This window comes from Dermacentor andersoni, chromosome 1 (genome assembly GCF_023375885.2).
Source record: "Dermacentor andersoni chromosome 1, qqDerAnde1_hic_scaffold, whole genome shotgun sequence".
Lineage (NCBI taxonomy): Eukaryota > Metazoa > Arthropoda > Arachnida > Ixodida > Ixodidae > Dermacentor > Dermacentor andersoni.
This window is the reverse complement of record NC_092814.1, coordinates 160,571,080-160,587,389: the sequence shown is the minus strand read 5'-3', so window position 1 is coordinate 160,587,389 and position 16,310 is coordinate 160,571,080. Positions and strand designations below refer to the sequence as shown.

The 16,310-nt window shown below is 46.8% G+C and overlaps 1 protein-coding gene across 2 annotated transcripts in view; it reads left to right on the top strand.

Moving 5' to 3' along the window:
* The window catches only part of mnd (L-type amino acid transporter minidiscs), a 127,287-nt gene extending 111,955 nt beyond the window's left edge, over positions 1–15,332 (top strand). For both annotated transcript variants that reach the window (XM_050195000.3, XM_050194999.3), the window contains exon 10: positions 11,957–15,332. In XM_050195000.3, the coding sequence (XP_050050957.2) occupies positions 11,957–12,027 (71 nt within the window). In that variant the 3' untranslated portion in view covers positions 12,028–15,332. The remainder of the gene's footprint in view (positions 1–11,956) is intronic.
* The last annotated feature ends 978 nt before the right edge of the window (positions 15,333–16,310 follow it).

The following is a 16,310-nucleotide window of genomic DNA, read 5'->3' as shown; positions in this document are numbered from 1 at the left end:
TAATCGAAGCGCTCGAATATTCGCACAAGCCTATGAGAAAGCTGTAGTTTTCCAAGAAGTCCATTATAACTATGGCTTCTGCAGGCGTGAGAGTCGTCTTCAAATTGTGTAGGTGCCGAGCTTGCACCTTGATGAAGAAGTCCTGCGATTTTAAGTCGTTTATCATCCCAAGGAGACAGTCTACTAAGTCACCAGTGGTGAACAGGGTTGTTTCAAATCGGCACCGCACTCCACTAGCCCACTGATGGCCAGAAATACTTGCTACCAAATCCGGGTTCAGTGCAGGACAGGTCCATATCAACGATTTGAGCGACAAATATCCTGGGCAATTGTTGCATATACCGGTCATATAGCTCACATTCGTTTTCTCACGGACAGTCATCTCAAGGAGGGAATCGATTGTTTGCAAAAAGCCCAATGACTGTAGAATCAATTTTAAATGGTGGTAAATGCAAGCGCGAACGGAGTGCGCTCTAGGAGCGCCGAGAAGTAAGCAGTGGCATGGCCTCAGGTAGGCGAACCTCGAAAAGCCGCACTTCATCTCTGTGTCACTTTTCTTCCATTCCTCGTGCGCTTCCTTGAGATTCATTAGCAGCAATCTTTTTTGCTTGCCTCGAACATCTTTCTTGCCTGGAAGACAGACACGTTCATAGAATATTATTATGCTTCTTGTTCTCTCGTCTAGCGGTCTATTTTGTTGCCTGAGAGCCCAAAATTCCTCCCTGTTGCCTAATTTTCATAGCAATGCGAACTTGGCTTTGAGCAGACGAAGAGAAAACGAAAAACTTTATACAATATGTACATGTAGCAGGTAATAGCATACAAGTAGCAGTGCCGAAGATCGCACCAGACCGACGAGGCGGTTGGTGGCAACTCTTTCCCCTAACATTTGGCCGGCTCTGCCTTAAATCCCTTTGTCGACCCATCGTCGGCAGGAACGAGGCGAGGCGGGTGCTAATGTCAACCGCGTCGCCTTTCGCTATTCGCAACTTTCACGGCCTATAGGGGGCGCCACCTTAAATCCAACATGGCTGTCCGAGAGATTAAGAACTAGAGCAGTCGGTGCAGTGCTGCGGTCATCTTGCTCAGTGACATCTTGTTTCGCGTCGTCATTTGAAATGTCTCTTCAATTTACACGCCCGCTGTCGTTAGCCTGCGTAATGGCTCACATTGGGCGAACAGAACGCAGGATTCGAAGCCGGCTTGAAGGCTAGGACGTCCTAAACGCTGGTCATCTTGTGTGCTGCGGCATGAAAGCGTGCACGCCGACATCCGTGACTGTTGAAGGCCTTTGCACGCAAACTTCGTGGCTTCGAAGCAAACCACACGAGCTGTGGTTTCAGTTTTACCGCGACGGTGTTATAAAGAGAAGTGACCATGCTTTCTCTTTGCTGTTCTATGAATTCGACCGCTTTGAACGGGTACCATCAGCTTTTATACGGTGTGGGGCTCTCTGCAAGTTGTTACTTCGACCGCTTGAATAAGCCGCCGTGTCGAGAAAAAAAAAGAACCTTCCTGGTGTTGCGCGACCGAAGTCCTCTACATCGACGGCGTGAAAAGCAGCCCTAAAGCAGCGGTTTGTGTGCGAAAATTTCTTGTCTCGTTATCCCTGCCTGTGTTCACAAAGCTGGAAGTTGAACACGCGAAGTAAAAAAAAAAAATCTGACCGCTTTTGCGAGCTAACACAATAACCGTTCACCCTTATAATTATTGCGCTTTATGCGTGCTGTGCAAGCTACAGTCTTGCGGTAGTTTTACAGCATGCGTGAGTCCTACCGCGTCTTGCCTATAGAAATATCAAGCGATATATAGCCAATATTTACCTGTCCGCGGCAATGCTCGCTTCGTTCTCTCAGTTATCTTTATAAAATAATATACACACAGATCAGCTGAGGGTTCGCTACGCGAACACTGCACAGTAGTTTAACGTTTGTTGGACTAGGATTTGTTACCTTACGAGCAGTGGCGTAGCAACAGGGGGGGCCGGGGGGCCGGGGGGCCGTGGGCCCCGGGTGCAAGGGGTCAGTGGAGGAGGGGGGGGTGTCATATACGTCTGAAGATACCCCTTTTTCCGCCGGCTACACCCGGGGGGGGTGACAGAAGACCTATGGGCCCCGGGTGCCAGACGACCTAGCTACGCCACTGCTTACGAGTGCAGTCATGCGCGCCTGTGCACACGTTGCAGCCGCGCATCGAAATGGCAGACGAGGTACGAATTCCAGGTCCCTCTACGCCTGCGTCACTTTGCCTTGATGCAGAAATGAGAAACTCATCTCTCTGTTCGAAAATGGTGGAATGTCAAGCCGGCGTTGCATAGCACGAATGCATAAACGAGAACAAGAAATTTTGAAGCAGGTACAAGGCTTCACGGAGAATGTTTGCGCTCCAACGTAGCCACAAAGGCATGAGTGGCAAGAACGCAAGTATCAATCATCCTACGACACATTTGAGTTAAGATTGCGCATTATTTCTTTCCCTGCACGTAATATAGTGATATGCCTGCGTCTTTATGGAGGTGCGTCTATTCGCGATTTCAAGTGCTCGGAATCGTCACTCATCTGCCGTATTCCAAAAAAATGTCCTCCGGCATGAAGTGCGCACTGAAAACCTTCATCGCTTCTGTGACAGCTTTGCCGATCCGCCGCTTAATAATCAATTTCTTCTCATGGACGCAGCCGGTGGTAATGAGTGAAAGCTCACATCACCTACCGCATAACTACCGCTCGGCACCAATTGCGGCACGCAGCAAATACGGTTACTTCTATGTTTGATCATTCTGAGCATGTTAAGTGTTCTTCAGGATCCCACGGGAGCTTTGAACGCGTTAAAACATCAACCAAAAGTGAAGGAAAAGCGTAGACAACACCAATACGCAACGCGAACGGGCGGCAGCCAGCGGCGAGTAATCTTTTGATTGTTTCCGGCCGCCGCCGCACGACGGCGCCACCGTACGTGAAAGTTGCGAATCGTCGCGAGAAAAGTCCGCCTACCACCGGTCTCCACGGCAAGGGACAGCACTTCTGTGGAATTTTGAAGGGTGTCAGCAAATTCGTAGTGGTGCTTTGTGCCCCCGGACTGCTCAGTTCGACCCATAGAAAAGGGTCGGCAGTTTCTTGGAACTTTGAAGGTCGTCAGTGGATGTTTGAAGCCCAGCACAAGGGCAACCATTTCAGAAGAACGAGGGGGGGGGGGGGGGGGGGGGGGAGCTCCCGTTGCCTCGATGATAGGTGATAGGCACGCAGTGTGGCACAACAATTGATGAGTGAACACCGCGGGGTGTTTCTTCACCGAGCGCTTCGGTTTCGTTTCAACGGGACACAACACGTCGGATGTGGTAGCATACAAATGCAAGGTAACGAAGAGTATGTAGTCGCACCTTCGTTTACTCACAAATGCCGTGCGCTAGCATAGGCAACATTTGAGATGATGCGCACGCTAACGCGCTCAAATAAGCAACGCTCCTTGATTCTCTGCGACAGAAGGTCTGGAGTGATATTGTGGATACAGTCAAATTTCGCCATATTGCCAAATTCTGCAATGGCGACGTTTTGAGCCAATCTGAGAGACCGTAGCACCCCTTCTTAGCCAACCGGGGCTTACAAGATGGCGAATTCGACAGTATGGCGGAATTTGACAATGTCCAGAATGGCACTCTTGTAGGCATAGGGTTTCCTACAAAAATTACTAGAGGGAACTCTGGCGCTAGTGTCTACGGGAGCTGCAATGGCAGCGGTTGTCCCAGCATGGGAATTATGGGAAGTACATGGATTTGCCTAAACTTCGTCCTTTTGGCTTCAAACGGCTTTGTGAATTTGGAAACTCGTCATCTTCAACAGTTTATTGCGTAATAAGTAATTAAATAAACATCATTAAAATTGTCCGACGGCAGGATTGGAACACAGGGACTCTAGCACAGAAGCCTGATATTGAAGCCATTAAGCCACGGACGCATGTATCGACAAGCGAATGAAACGCCCTTATGAATTTATCGCGGGCATGGCAGTGCCTTGAGACGCTTGGCGCGTTTCGATTTGGCCACCTGGACAAGCTCAATCGTTGCAAGTAATAGCAAGTGTACGCGTTCCCGGCGTCTTCCGCACTTCGAAGAATATAGATTGCGCTAAAATATACGATAATAAGATTTATATAGCGTAATATAGAAAGCCACAAGAACGTCTGAATCCACAAGCACCAAGATCAGACAAATCCATGTACTTCCCATCATTCCCATGGTAGGACAATGACTGCAGCGCCAGAGTTCCCTCTAGTAATTTTTGTAGGAAACTCTATGCTTGTAGGCAGGCTTACACAGGTCCGCTATTTCTTGAGGCAGAAGCACTATCTGTAAGAACCATCTAATAAACTGGCCTCCAACATCTCCGACACCGGGCCGCATCAAGTCCACATTTAGCTAATCGAGGGTCGCCCCGCTAGGCGTGCAGCGCCCTTAACTGCCACCCCCCTCCTTTCGCAGTGCTTGCCTGCAACTACAGGTAAATTCTTGCCACGCAGTGAGCACATGGGAGAGGGAGCCATGGTCGACACTGCATGCCGATGGGTCAGTGTGGGTGTAAAACGATTCAAGATAACGCCGCGCAGGCTGAATTCAATTGCGGACCTACAGATTTGGAATCGGAAATGTTACCTCTTGACCACTCCATCTTTTTTTTCTTTATTGCGTGAAAATATGAGTAATGTCGTTCGAAAATCGTTACATTTAGGTACACACAAAAAACAAATGCACGCATGCATTGCAGTTCAATAGTAGTTCAAAATTTGAATGCGTATAACGCCAGCGCCGAAAACGTTTTTTGGTAAGCTGCACACTTCCACCCTGCCCGTTAAAACATAGCTACAAGAAAAGGGATTATATGCACCCTGGAATAGAAATTGTAGACTTTGCAATCAACCCGATACAGTGGAACATTGCTTTATTCTTTGTCGTGATGCATTTAATTTTTGGGATATTTTACAAATAACTATAAAAAAGACCTTCCTCTCACATCTTTTGGTATCCGGTTCCTTCCTTTCAAAAAGACAGCCAGTAATAATACACCATGCATATGACTTGTTTATGTTGTTAGGACTATGTTCATTATAGAGAAGCCGAATGATCGACAGACATGCCGAGCCATCTGGCTCGACGAGGTCTGTCTTTCGAGAAGAGGCTGCTCAAGTGTATAGTGCGGTTGAAACCCTTGATACCGTTCCTGAATGGATTTCGCATCTGGTCGCGAGTGTTTGTTTCGACCACTCCACCTTTTTTAGAGCGCAGCTCTTAAGCGCCCGTTCCTGCGTCGGCGTCAGCGTCGTACTCGTAATCGATCGAACGAGCACGCGAAGGATGGAAGCGAACGCGGAGCGCAGCGAGAGTTGAAAAGCGGCCATAGCGAAGAGAGCGCGAAAAGGAAAACGGAGGAGGGTATGGCGAAAGCACTAGGAGAAAAGCATAGTGCCGCGCAAGACGGGCTGTACGGCGACGATGGCGCCAGAGTAGCGCGCGTCGTCTGTATGGAAACAAAGCGTTGCATGAACGGAGGTCTGTCTTCGGCAGCTGCTGGGAATTGCGTCCATGCGTCACCTACGCGCTGCCCCTCGTGATCTCACAATTAGCGAGGCAATCGCGTCACACTTAGCTCCGTTTGCAACATGCCGCACGAGACAGATTTTCCGCGCCAGCCAATGTATCGCGAAATGAAAACACGTATAGCGCTGCGATAAACACATGGCCAATATGAGGTATTAGTCCGGTTGAATATCGCATTCATCGTAAACATGCTTAAGGTTCACAGCCATCTGGATGAAATTCACCCTTGTTATTATTCGCGCTTTCCACAGACTGTGTTCTCATGAGAAAAACTACACGGAATAATACAGCACCTTGAGAGTGCAGTAGTGCCTCTAGCTGCTCTGATAGGCTGACTCCACAATATTCAGGGCTTCAGTTTATAGATCAGCACCACGGTGACACAGATTAAGCGAAGCTAGCAGTAAGATGTGACAAAAAGACAAATGTATCTTTGCACTTCACCACCGGAGACATCATGTTTAAGTATAGCAAGTTGACATCCATTATCTACTGTGACCATATGACGTGCTCGAACAACGACTTATCGCAAACGGCTGGAAAATACGTATACTTATGACTTTTTACTTGCTTGAAATGTTGATGTGCCCGAGCGCTCTTAAATTCTGCAGAATGCATGTTTTGTGCAAAATACCCTTTTAGCACCACGAAATTAATCAAAGGGTACACTAAAGGTGTTCTAAATGAATGCACCCAGTTTGAATTTTTTCAGAAGTAATGGTGCGAAAGGGGTGTTTTTCGACATATAATCCACCTTCAAGAGTGTAATTTTCCTTGGTGTATGAATAACAAATTCAAAAAGCTTGGAAACTGCAGAGAGAAAGAAAATTGGCCCATAGTTTGAGACATCCGATTTAATGCCAGATTTAAAGACAGAAAAAAAAAAACGCGAGCGGTTTTCTCAGTATGCGGGAAAGCTTAATTATTCAAACAGTTATTAAAGATTGATGTCAGCGCAGGTAGAAGGATACTGCCGTTGGCTTCGATAATACCAGCCGGGATGCCATCTGGGCCGCAGGACAAAGATAGCCTCAGACGCCTGAGGCATTCGCTGATGATATTCTCATCAAAGAATGCCTAGCTGGAAGTTCCAGCAGAAGAGCGCGGCTGGCGGGTAGTGCTATCAGGTGACTTCTTATACACAGAGGAAAATGAACAGCTACTGCTTGCACTTCTCCACTACAGCAGTCAAGCAGACGGATGCTATCTCCACGTTTACTAGAGCGAATACCAAAGTGTCTCCAAAAGTCCGCCGGCTCGTTAGAGGTGCTGTTCTATAATAACTCCATGCGAGACTTGTGATCCCGCTTTCTCAATTCGCATATACATTTGTTAGGCTCAGGACTTATGGCTTTTCTATGGGCATGCCCTTACGCTGTTAGAGCAGTTCTAAGTTACGCAGAAAACCAATGAGGAAATTTACGTAGTTTCGGCTTGTACTGGTGTGTATATTATAGTCGTGAATACCACCTAGAACTACCTCGTTAAACCGATGGAGCTTTTCGTCGACGTCACGTATACTAGTAACGAGAGACCATTCAACTGCAGAGAAAAACTTGATAAGGCCAACATAGTCACCAGATTTGAAAGCATAGCGGGGGAACTTACTGATAGAATCTGAACGGTTGTAGCGTAAGGCCGAGAAGGACGCGGACATCATAAGGGGGGGGGTGGGGGGTGAAACTTGTCAGGCCGAAAAAGGGAAATGTCAGAGTTGCATTCTGTTGCACTGTTGCATTCTGTACATTTGACAGGCACAGGTCTAAAACATTACCGCGACAGTTCTCAGTTGGGCTGCTGAAGGGAATTAAAAACCAGGAAATCGAACGAGCTGCATTTGTTCCCTGTGAAACTATTGTAGTGGGAATAGGTGTAATTGCTCCACTGGATAGGTGGAGCAACTGCAATAAGTAGTTGGCGCTCTATATGCGTGGTGACGTGTTCAGTAGATGTGATGACCTCATGTGATGTGATGTCAGGATTGAAGTTGGGAGTTACATAAGAAGCTCCAGGTTCTCGTACAGTTTCTAGGCCGAGATGTCTAATGGCGTTTCACTGGTCGATTCGGAGCAGGGTTTCTTGCTCCGTGGCAACGAATCCGAATTTCACTGGTCGATCTGCTAGCGGGTTCGCGCTTTGCGCTAATCGTTTCGGATCAACTCGCTCCGCGCCGGATCGCTCTCACTTGCTCCGCCACCGAGGCGCGGATTCGGGCGGAAATAGCTCGCGTCACTTCCGTCTTCAAGCGAAATCGGTACCCGGTCGGTACGCACAACATTGTGTTACTTCGCAAAATGGCGGCGTTAGGTGCTGCTGTAGAACTCGCGTTTAGCGATGAGAGCTCGGACGACAGGGATTACGAGGTGACGGAGGTGCTGTACGAAGCCTTCTATGTACGCTGTCCATGCACAATCCTTGCGGGTCCGACATGGAAATGACGGACTCTGCGACTGCCTCGGTCAAATTACGCACGGGGCCCGGCGACTTTGGTCGCCGTGGAAACATAGAGCGGAAGTCGGGCATGGTGTCTGGAACCGGTTTGTGTGACGTGTACGCAGACTTCCTGTGTGTTCCTCCGCGGAGCGTTTTGGCGCTCCGCTGGCCGATTCGGATTTGTGAAACCCGAACGCTCGCTCGAGGATTTCGGCGGCCGTTCTAGATCGACCAGTGAAAAACGCCATTACACATGTAGGGGATCCGTCAACGGTAATTAGGACACCACCACCTTTTTGTTTGGACCCATATAAGATTCTGTCACTGTGAAATACATCGTAGTAAGGCGAGTACAGGTCAGACGACAATTAGATGGCACTGCACAGCAGGCACGTACCCAGGATTTTTTTTTTCGGGGGGGGGGGATACCTTTACCTAACCTAACCTAACCCAAGGTAACTTTTCTGTTAAAATGAGAGGGGCGGGGTACCTTTACTAGCGTAAATGTGAATAATGCCCACCGTTCGCTATAAGAATGCGTAAACCCGCAGAAGAGAAATGAAATAATGTGTACCTTACATGTATAAGCCTGTGAGATAGACCCCTCCTTTGCTTGACAAACAAGGAACCACATCAAACGGACTCCCGCAGGGCGAGCAGTGCCAAGAACAAGTAAACAAGTGAAAGTGTAAAATAAAGATTTCTAGTCGCGTTTTTTTTTAATTAGCTCTGGAAGAAATATAGATAAATATATATTTACGGAACAATCACAGTTCTTTTGGGTCCATCGTTTACTGCTCTACCAAGTTAAGTGTCAAAACCAACTCGTATTGTTATTTGGGAAGTTGCGTAACGATGCGTGGCTGCCAGTCCCGTGCAACCGCATAGAGCACAGGACGCTGCAGTTCTAGACGTACTGTGGCCACCGCGGAAGGTTAGAAAAACACCCACATAAGCATAGCTCAGAAGTGGCTACGTCAGGCGGCTATAGACTGATAACGGTAGAAGCGTCATTCAAAACACACGGAATCATTCTCCACTTCTGGCGGTGTTTTCTCTACTTCTTTTTAAATAAAAAGATGTTGATCCATAAATGGTTCCGCAAGCAGCGGTTAAATATGTTAATTTTCGTTTTTCTTTCCTGTTTGGCTGTTGCCTCGGCTCTCTCCCTTAGTAGATGGCTTAATTTCTCAACTCCTTGCGGCTCTTGTTTCCAGTTGCCAGTTTTGCTGGAAAGTGCTGTACAATTACGGAAAAACCAGATGAGGTAACAGGTGACATTCATATTCCTTATGGGTTTAACGGTCATTGCAGGGTTTGATCATGGACGCTGTTTCGCATCATTTTATTTTGCACCTATGTAACCTATATCAGGGGTATATGGTTCCAAGGATATGTCAGCGTCGCGACGAGCAGTCACTCGAGGAAATAATGAAGCAAAAGGAAATTTTAAACACAAATAGCGTTGTCTCCGCCCGCAACACGCTCCAAGAGCATACAGGCCAGCTGAGTACGAACCGAATCCCTTTTCTGGCCCCTGCACTCCAAACAAAGGTTGAACTAACGAAGCAATAGCGATGCGCGTGACCGCTATTACAGATGGTAACAACTGAACGCATGTCGAGTTAATCGCGCTGGCACCGAATCGATGTGCAAACTGGCCTTCACACCCCAGGAGACGCCGATGACTACCGCCGTCCGAAAGGAGTGAAAAAGTCAGCAAAATGTTGACCGCCGAATAGCTGTCAAGTCTCAAGATTGATTTGGCGGTGTTTTAGCAATGTGTGCGAGGAGTGGTGGCGCGGGTAGAGGGGATGCCGCTTAGTTTCGCCCCCCCCCCCCCCCCCCCCCCCCGGTTTCGTGCCTGCTGCGCAGTCAGGTTTCTGTTAGTACAGCAACGGAGAAAGAAGAGGAAAGAATGCTAGCAAATAGTTCAGGTTCCTTGGTACGAAGAGCTCTAGCGTTCTGATGATAAATGTCTAAATTACTGATTTTGCTGAACATTGGTTAGTAGTCACCTCAGTAGCATGGAGCATATCATCATGTAGCTCACCAGCTCCCCACGAAACACCTTGAAGAGGCAACCAACCAATCGGTCGCACGGACAGGTCGTCAAGGCGTTTAAAAGCTTCGTCGTTAACAACCACATGGAATGAAGAATAGGAGTCGTGCTTTGTTTTGCGTTGCCGGCAAGAGACAGGGTTAACATTAACAGACTTCAGGTGATCAGTCATGTGGGCAGGGCTAGTCTCAGGGGAGAGCTTTGACGCAAAAAAAAAAAAAAAAGTCTTTGGGACGCTTGGGTGTTTCGGCAACAGTTAATGCCGACTCACCGATTGAGGCAGGAATTCTCTTTTTGTCGTCTCAGTAGGATTCCGGTCGGCACACCCCTCCGAGGAGGCAGTCGGGTAGGCGAGTTCATCGAAACTTGTTTCGATAGTTTTAGGAAACGTTTGTTTGCACAAGGCGTCAGCTTGCCAGCAGTGGTTGTGTTGGAAAGCGTGGTTGCATTGACTGGGCGCCATGCTAGCTCGGCATCAAGCCACTGAACTAAAGCTCCTCCATACCGCTCTCATCGCGCGATGAAGGCGCTTTAGACTGAACGTATTGCCTAAGGGAGTCGACGATGTCTGTCCACTTGGCGAGAAATGCTTTCGGCATTGTCACGGCTGAGACGCATATTTTCCTCGCGCAAGTGGGTCACTTCATCGCTTTAAACAGATATACCTTCCAGCGCGTCAAAGAGTTCACGCAGCCAGTCAAGGTCACCCGAGATTGGAGGAGAGGTGCAAGGGAGGGAGCCAGGTTCGAAGCGGGAAAGCGGTAACCGGCGCTAGGCTTAACATCCCACTGCGACAACTGAAATAGTGCAGCAGAAAAGAAGTGAGTCAGGCTTTCAGAAGTTGTAGCTCGTCATTTCGCCAGGTCACACGTTTAGCGTACACGTTTGTCGCAACTGTTACAACGAAAATACTGCCGCTTGCCCCCCCCCCCAAAGAGAAATGCCGAGAACAGAGTAGATATGCGTTAGTCAGTGACTCTAACATGCGTCCTTGCTGGGCGACATACTGCGGGAATATATTAATAATACTAATACTAATAATCGAATACCAATACCCGTGCTGTGCGGAATGTCAATTTCTCCTCACATTTAGACATATTGAATTTTCACTCTTGAACGTTGAAGCAACCACTTTCTCGTTGCATAATGACTTTGCTTTACTATTTCGCGGACGTCGCATATTGGTGCGAAAAATCGGTAGCTTGATCTGGCGCTATACGTTGGAGTATAGAAACGCTCGAGCGAGCAACTTCCTGGTCCAAGATTTGTGTGCAACTACCTGTGGGGCGCCGTGACCGGTTTTCAGTGTGCCGCCCGATCTCGGAGGCCACAATCGTTGCTTTGGCTTTGCGTCGCATGGCGACTGGCGGCGCATTCGCACCGCCGCTGTCTCAACTTGCGCCTGTGCTCTACGCATGCGCACTCTGCGCGTATCCCTTTAGGGGCGATTGAGGGGAACCAAAGCTTGAAAGAGAAACAGAAGAGAGGAAAGGCAGGGAGGTTAACCAGACGGCACGTCTGGTTTGCTACCCCGCACTTAGGACAGGAAATATAGGACAAACTGCCTGTTTTTAGGATGTACTGAACGCCACGCGTTATGTATACATATACAGTTCGCATTTCAGTGTGTTTATAAAGCAATGTGACTAACTTCAGCTAATATGTAATCTAAATAACGGAAAAGTCCGCGCTCGTAATTTCAGCCGGTGGATACACAGGGTTTTCTGTCGAAAGTAATCTTGTAACAAGGAATTATACTGAAGGTTTCTTCTTCAAGCTGCATAAGTAGCGCATATTAAAAGAAACAGTTCAATAAATAAACAAACTGCAAGTCTTTGACAGCACGAGTTACAACATTTTCTCCTTGTTTGCAGGTGTGGTGACAGAGTATGTGCAAAAGATATTGTACAGCGTTCCGCAAGAAGACAAGGTGGGATCGGATTAGCAGCGTTCATCGAGGACAATTCCCAAGAAACGACGCTTTGGCTCGACTCGATATATATATATATATATATATATATATATATATATATATATATATATATGGAAATTCTGTGCTTCTGAGGCGCATCAGTTCGTGTGCTAGCCTCGTTTATAGAAAAAAAAAAAGCGTATCTGTAAGAGTTATTGCAATAGATTTGCGTGCGAATATGTATTTCCTGGTGTTAAAATGCATTTTAAAAGAGCAGAATAAGAACATGGGTTTACGTAAACTTTTATTTTTGTATCTGCGGGACTTAAGTAAATTTGTTTCCGAATTTATTCTTTTCTTTATGATAATATATCCTGCAATTCATGCCTTATTTTGTATTTGAAGGCTTTGTGCTTATGCATGTGTTGTTTCTTGTTGACAATTTCGAAGGATGCTGCTCTGTATATTGCTATAATGAGGTGGTACACTGTAAAGAACAGCTTATGCGTCATATCTTTGCGGTACTTAAGTTTTTCTGCTAGAAACGAATACCGAGTTGTCTAAAAAAGTGCATTTCTGTTGTTCAAACAAATAAGTGTTGATGTATTGGGATTGTACTGTGCTCTTGTATATGGGCTTATAGGTCATTGTATAAGAAGGGAACAGATGAAGACATACAAATTACGTACAGGATTCCACCACAGCCACTCCTCAATTTTTTGGCGCATTATGTTATTTTTCTCGCTAACAGGTGCAAATCACGTGCTTTGCTCGTGAAAGCAACCAAATTTGTATCTCTCGCGCTTAGTTTCTGTAAGTGTGGGATAAGGTTGCGTCTGACATTTTCTGACCACAAATGCAGTTTAGCTTACTGCAATTATCTTGTATTTAGTCACGTCTACTATTACTCATTTCAACTTGGAAAGTGGGGAGATCTGGCGTTGTAAAAATCGGATCTTTTCATGCTGGCTTATGTTATGAGCATTAAGCATTTTTTATGTTTCTGTTATCATATTCACGTACATTTTTCTCTTCTTGAGGATACATCGCAAATCAAGTAGAATACTGTGTATTTTTGTTACCATATATGCAACGAAATTGTATCCGTGCAGTTAGCGTAATTGCTCAGATTTAACTGTAGTTAAATGGCAGCATAGTGCAGTTTTGACTGAGTTAAAGGTTATTTGGTTTCTTTTAATTGTTCTTCTGTCGCCAATATTATGGAAGTGTTCTAACATAAATGAAAAAAAGGTATCGCGATTCTATGTGCGAGTGTTCAAATATTAACACTTCAAGGGGCACTGCGATGTCTTTTGTTTTGTTTTGTAAAGTACATTCTTTCGTTACTTCCGTCTGTATTATGAGTACTTGCTGTATTTGCACTGACTTGAGGGACAAGAGTCGTATTCCTGTTTCTGCTGCGCTCTGTAAAGAAGCGAGAGCAGTGCGAATGATTGAGAGCATGATATTTCTATTCGTTCTGTACGTGCTGACGAGCACAACCAAGCACTCGCGAAAACAAACGCATCTGTGAACTGTTCAAACCACGGCGCAGTGCTCGGTACTGACAGCCCGTTTGTTGTGAGTGCGGATGACGTGTGTACATATATGTTGTTGTAATGAAGTGCTCGTAGCAAGTTGATGCCTTATAGTGTGGGCTGGCGCTCTTCTGCTATTTCCTTTTTGTATATAAAGCCACTGTTGCTTGTATTTTAGTGTTTGTATTCGGAATGCAAGAAGTAGACTTTCTCCAAAACGCCGTTGACAAAATTTTAGAAACTCCATGATCTGCACGGACTAGGACGTTACTGCCTGGATTTTGTGAACACGAGTGGCTTTCAATTCGAGCGTTCACTTTTGGTCGGTGAACTTTCATTGAGTCAAATTCAAGTACTTGTGTTTCTGAACAAGGGCGCGAAGTAGTGTTGTTTTTGTTAATCATAATTAACCTGCTATACATTATGACTACGCTTTCAATTCAACATAGAGTTAAGCAGGAAAGATCACTGCTAAGACTTCCTGCTAAATGCCAGCGTGGACTTGTGATGACTCACTTGGTAGGGATTGTGATATCCTCGAGTAGGTTTGGGCTGGCACAAGACTCTTTACATAAATAGTGTTTATGTATTTGCATGTTGCTACTATGCTTTATTTTTGTTAGTTCTCAATGATATTGACCACATAAAAGCTTGTCAAACCTTTCCCGGCTGTGCTGGAAATTTGGAGACAATTATCTTGTGTGGTGCCAAATAGTGACTTTCAGTGTTTCTTAAAGACAAGCGGAACCCAAAGGGACCATATGAATGTGAATTTATTTTGTTTATTTTTTTTTTTTGCCCCACACTACGTTGCCAAAGCGAAATGGACTGTTTGTTGGGGAAAGTTGTGTTGTTGTTGCCTTTTTCTTCTCACATGTGGTTGCCCTCCTTGGCGAGGTACGTGGTGAATATTTAGGCAGAGCGTGCTAGAAATGTCACGTTGATTATGCAGCTTTGTTCACCTGCTTGCCGTTGCGCATACGTGCCGACAATTCGGAGGGAGCCCCTGACCCTCAGGTCGCCCGTACCGCTGGCGATTTTCCTGACGCGAAATTTGATTGCCGCTAGCTATTGCGCAAGGCCGAGTCGTACTTAGCGCTGGTATGCTGCACTTGCTCGAAATAGCTTTGAGCAGCAGCTGTACATCTGAAAGACGCACACAGTCGGAAGTGGAAAACGCCTGGAAGTAACTTTTGCCGGACGGACCGCCATTTGCCTTGCTGAAGCCTCCAGGAGTGTCGCAAAGTGCCTGAGTTGTTTGCCCTGTGTGTGTGTGGTCTTTTTTTTTTTCTTTGCGCTTGCGCTAGAGTCTGAATGTTTTTCAAATTTTTCATCGCTGCTTGTGGATTTGTGCTCGTGCAAACGCTCTCACGCTTGTTCTTTCCCGTCCCTATGTTCTTATATTTGGCAGCGGTATGCGTGCCTTCGGTTTTAGCATTTGCTTTCGTCGCTCATGATGCACAAATGTTTCTGACACTAGAGAGCACGCTATTTTTGATAGCACACCTTAGTGCTGTCGTTGTTCACGATGCTGTTCAAGCTTTCTTCGTGTGAAAGTGTCTTGCATGACTGACTGGCTACTCTCATTGTGTACTGCCGGGTACTGGACAGTATGCTTATGTACTGTCAACAAATGTTGAAGCTGTACTGTTTGAGTAGTTTGCATCGGTTCTAAACACATTGCTGCCAAAGGTGCCTTATTGAGTGGAGGATGAGAAGTGTGTGATGATAAGAGATTTCGTTTGCAAACGCGAGTCATTCTAGGTATGCCGGGAAATAAAATTTTTTTCAACCTAAGAACTTGTAGTTGTTCTGACTGGCCCTTTACAACTCTACAATGACTTCTTCTGGCTGCTTAAGTTATTATGCGTCGACTGCATGATAAAATATTGCCGGTTTCTTTCGATTGTCCTTGCTGGCTAAGTTGGGCTGAGAAATATTTAACTCTAGCAGCAATGGAAGGTCTTGGATGCGCTGTATGTGATGGTGTTGGGCATCGATTGGCGGTGACGCTGCGTTTTTCCTCGTCCTGCGAGGTGAAGGGTGGAGGAAGGGCGGTGGGAAACGGGTGGTGAGGGGAGCAGGGAGGCCGTGGCGTTGAGCTCTTTTGTTGTTTCTCCTGCAAGTCGGTACGCCCTCTCCTCGCTGCTATCTATCCCTCTCCTTCCTCTTCTGTCTCCTGCCGCGTTACTTTTTTTTTTTTTGTTGGCTTCTCTTTCTGTTGTCTTTTGGCCCGCCGGTTCTCGCTCACTTCCTTTCTCGCCTTTCTGTGTGCGCTTTGTTTTCTCTTTTGGTGCGTTAGCGCAACCGCTTCGCTCCCCCCTTGCGCTTCGTCTCTTTCTTCCTCGACTTTTTTTCCTGCCTCCCGCTTTCCTCTCTCAACCATCTTCTCGGCCTTCTTTCTTTCCTCCTCCGTTCTCGCTTGCCTCCTATGTTTCTGTGTTTTGCTTTCTCTCTCTCTCTCTCTCCAGCGATGTGCGTTTCTGCACTCGCCTTTCCCGCGATAGTGTCTGTCCTCCCCCCGCCCCTCTGTCTTCCCTCTTGATTTTGTTTTTTTCCTCCTCCGCCTCCTTCCTCCTCGATGTCTTTCTGCTTCCCCGTTCGCTTCGCGTCCTTTCTCGCCGGGCTGTCTTTTCGTTGTTGGCTTTTTCTACCCCGCGGCCTTTCGCGAGGGGGCTCGCCTTTGGCGCGTACTGCGGCGGTGCGTCGTTGGTTTGCAGCAGCGGGATCCGCTTTTCTGCCCCTTCCCCCCTCTCCTTTGTCTCTTTCGGAAGGGCG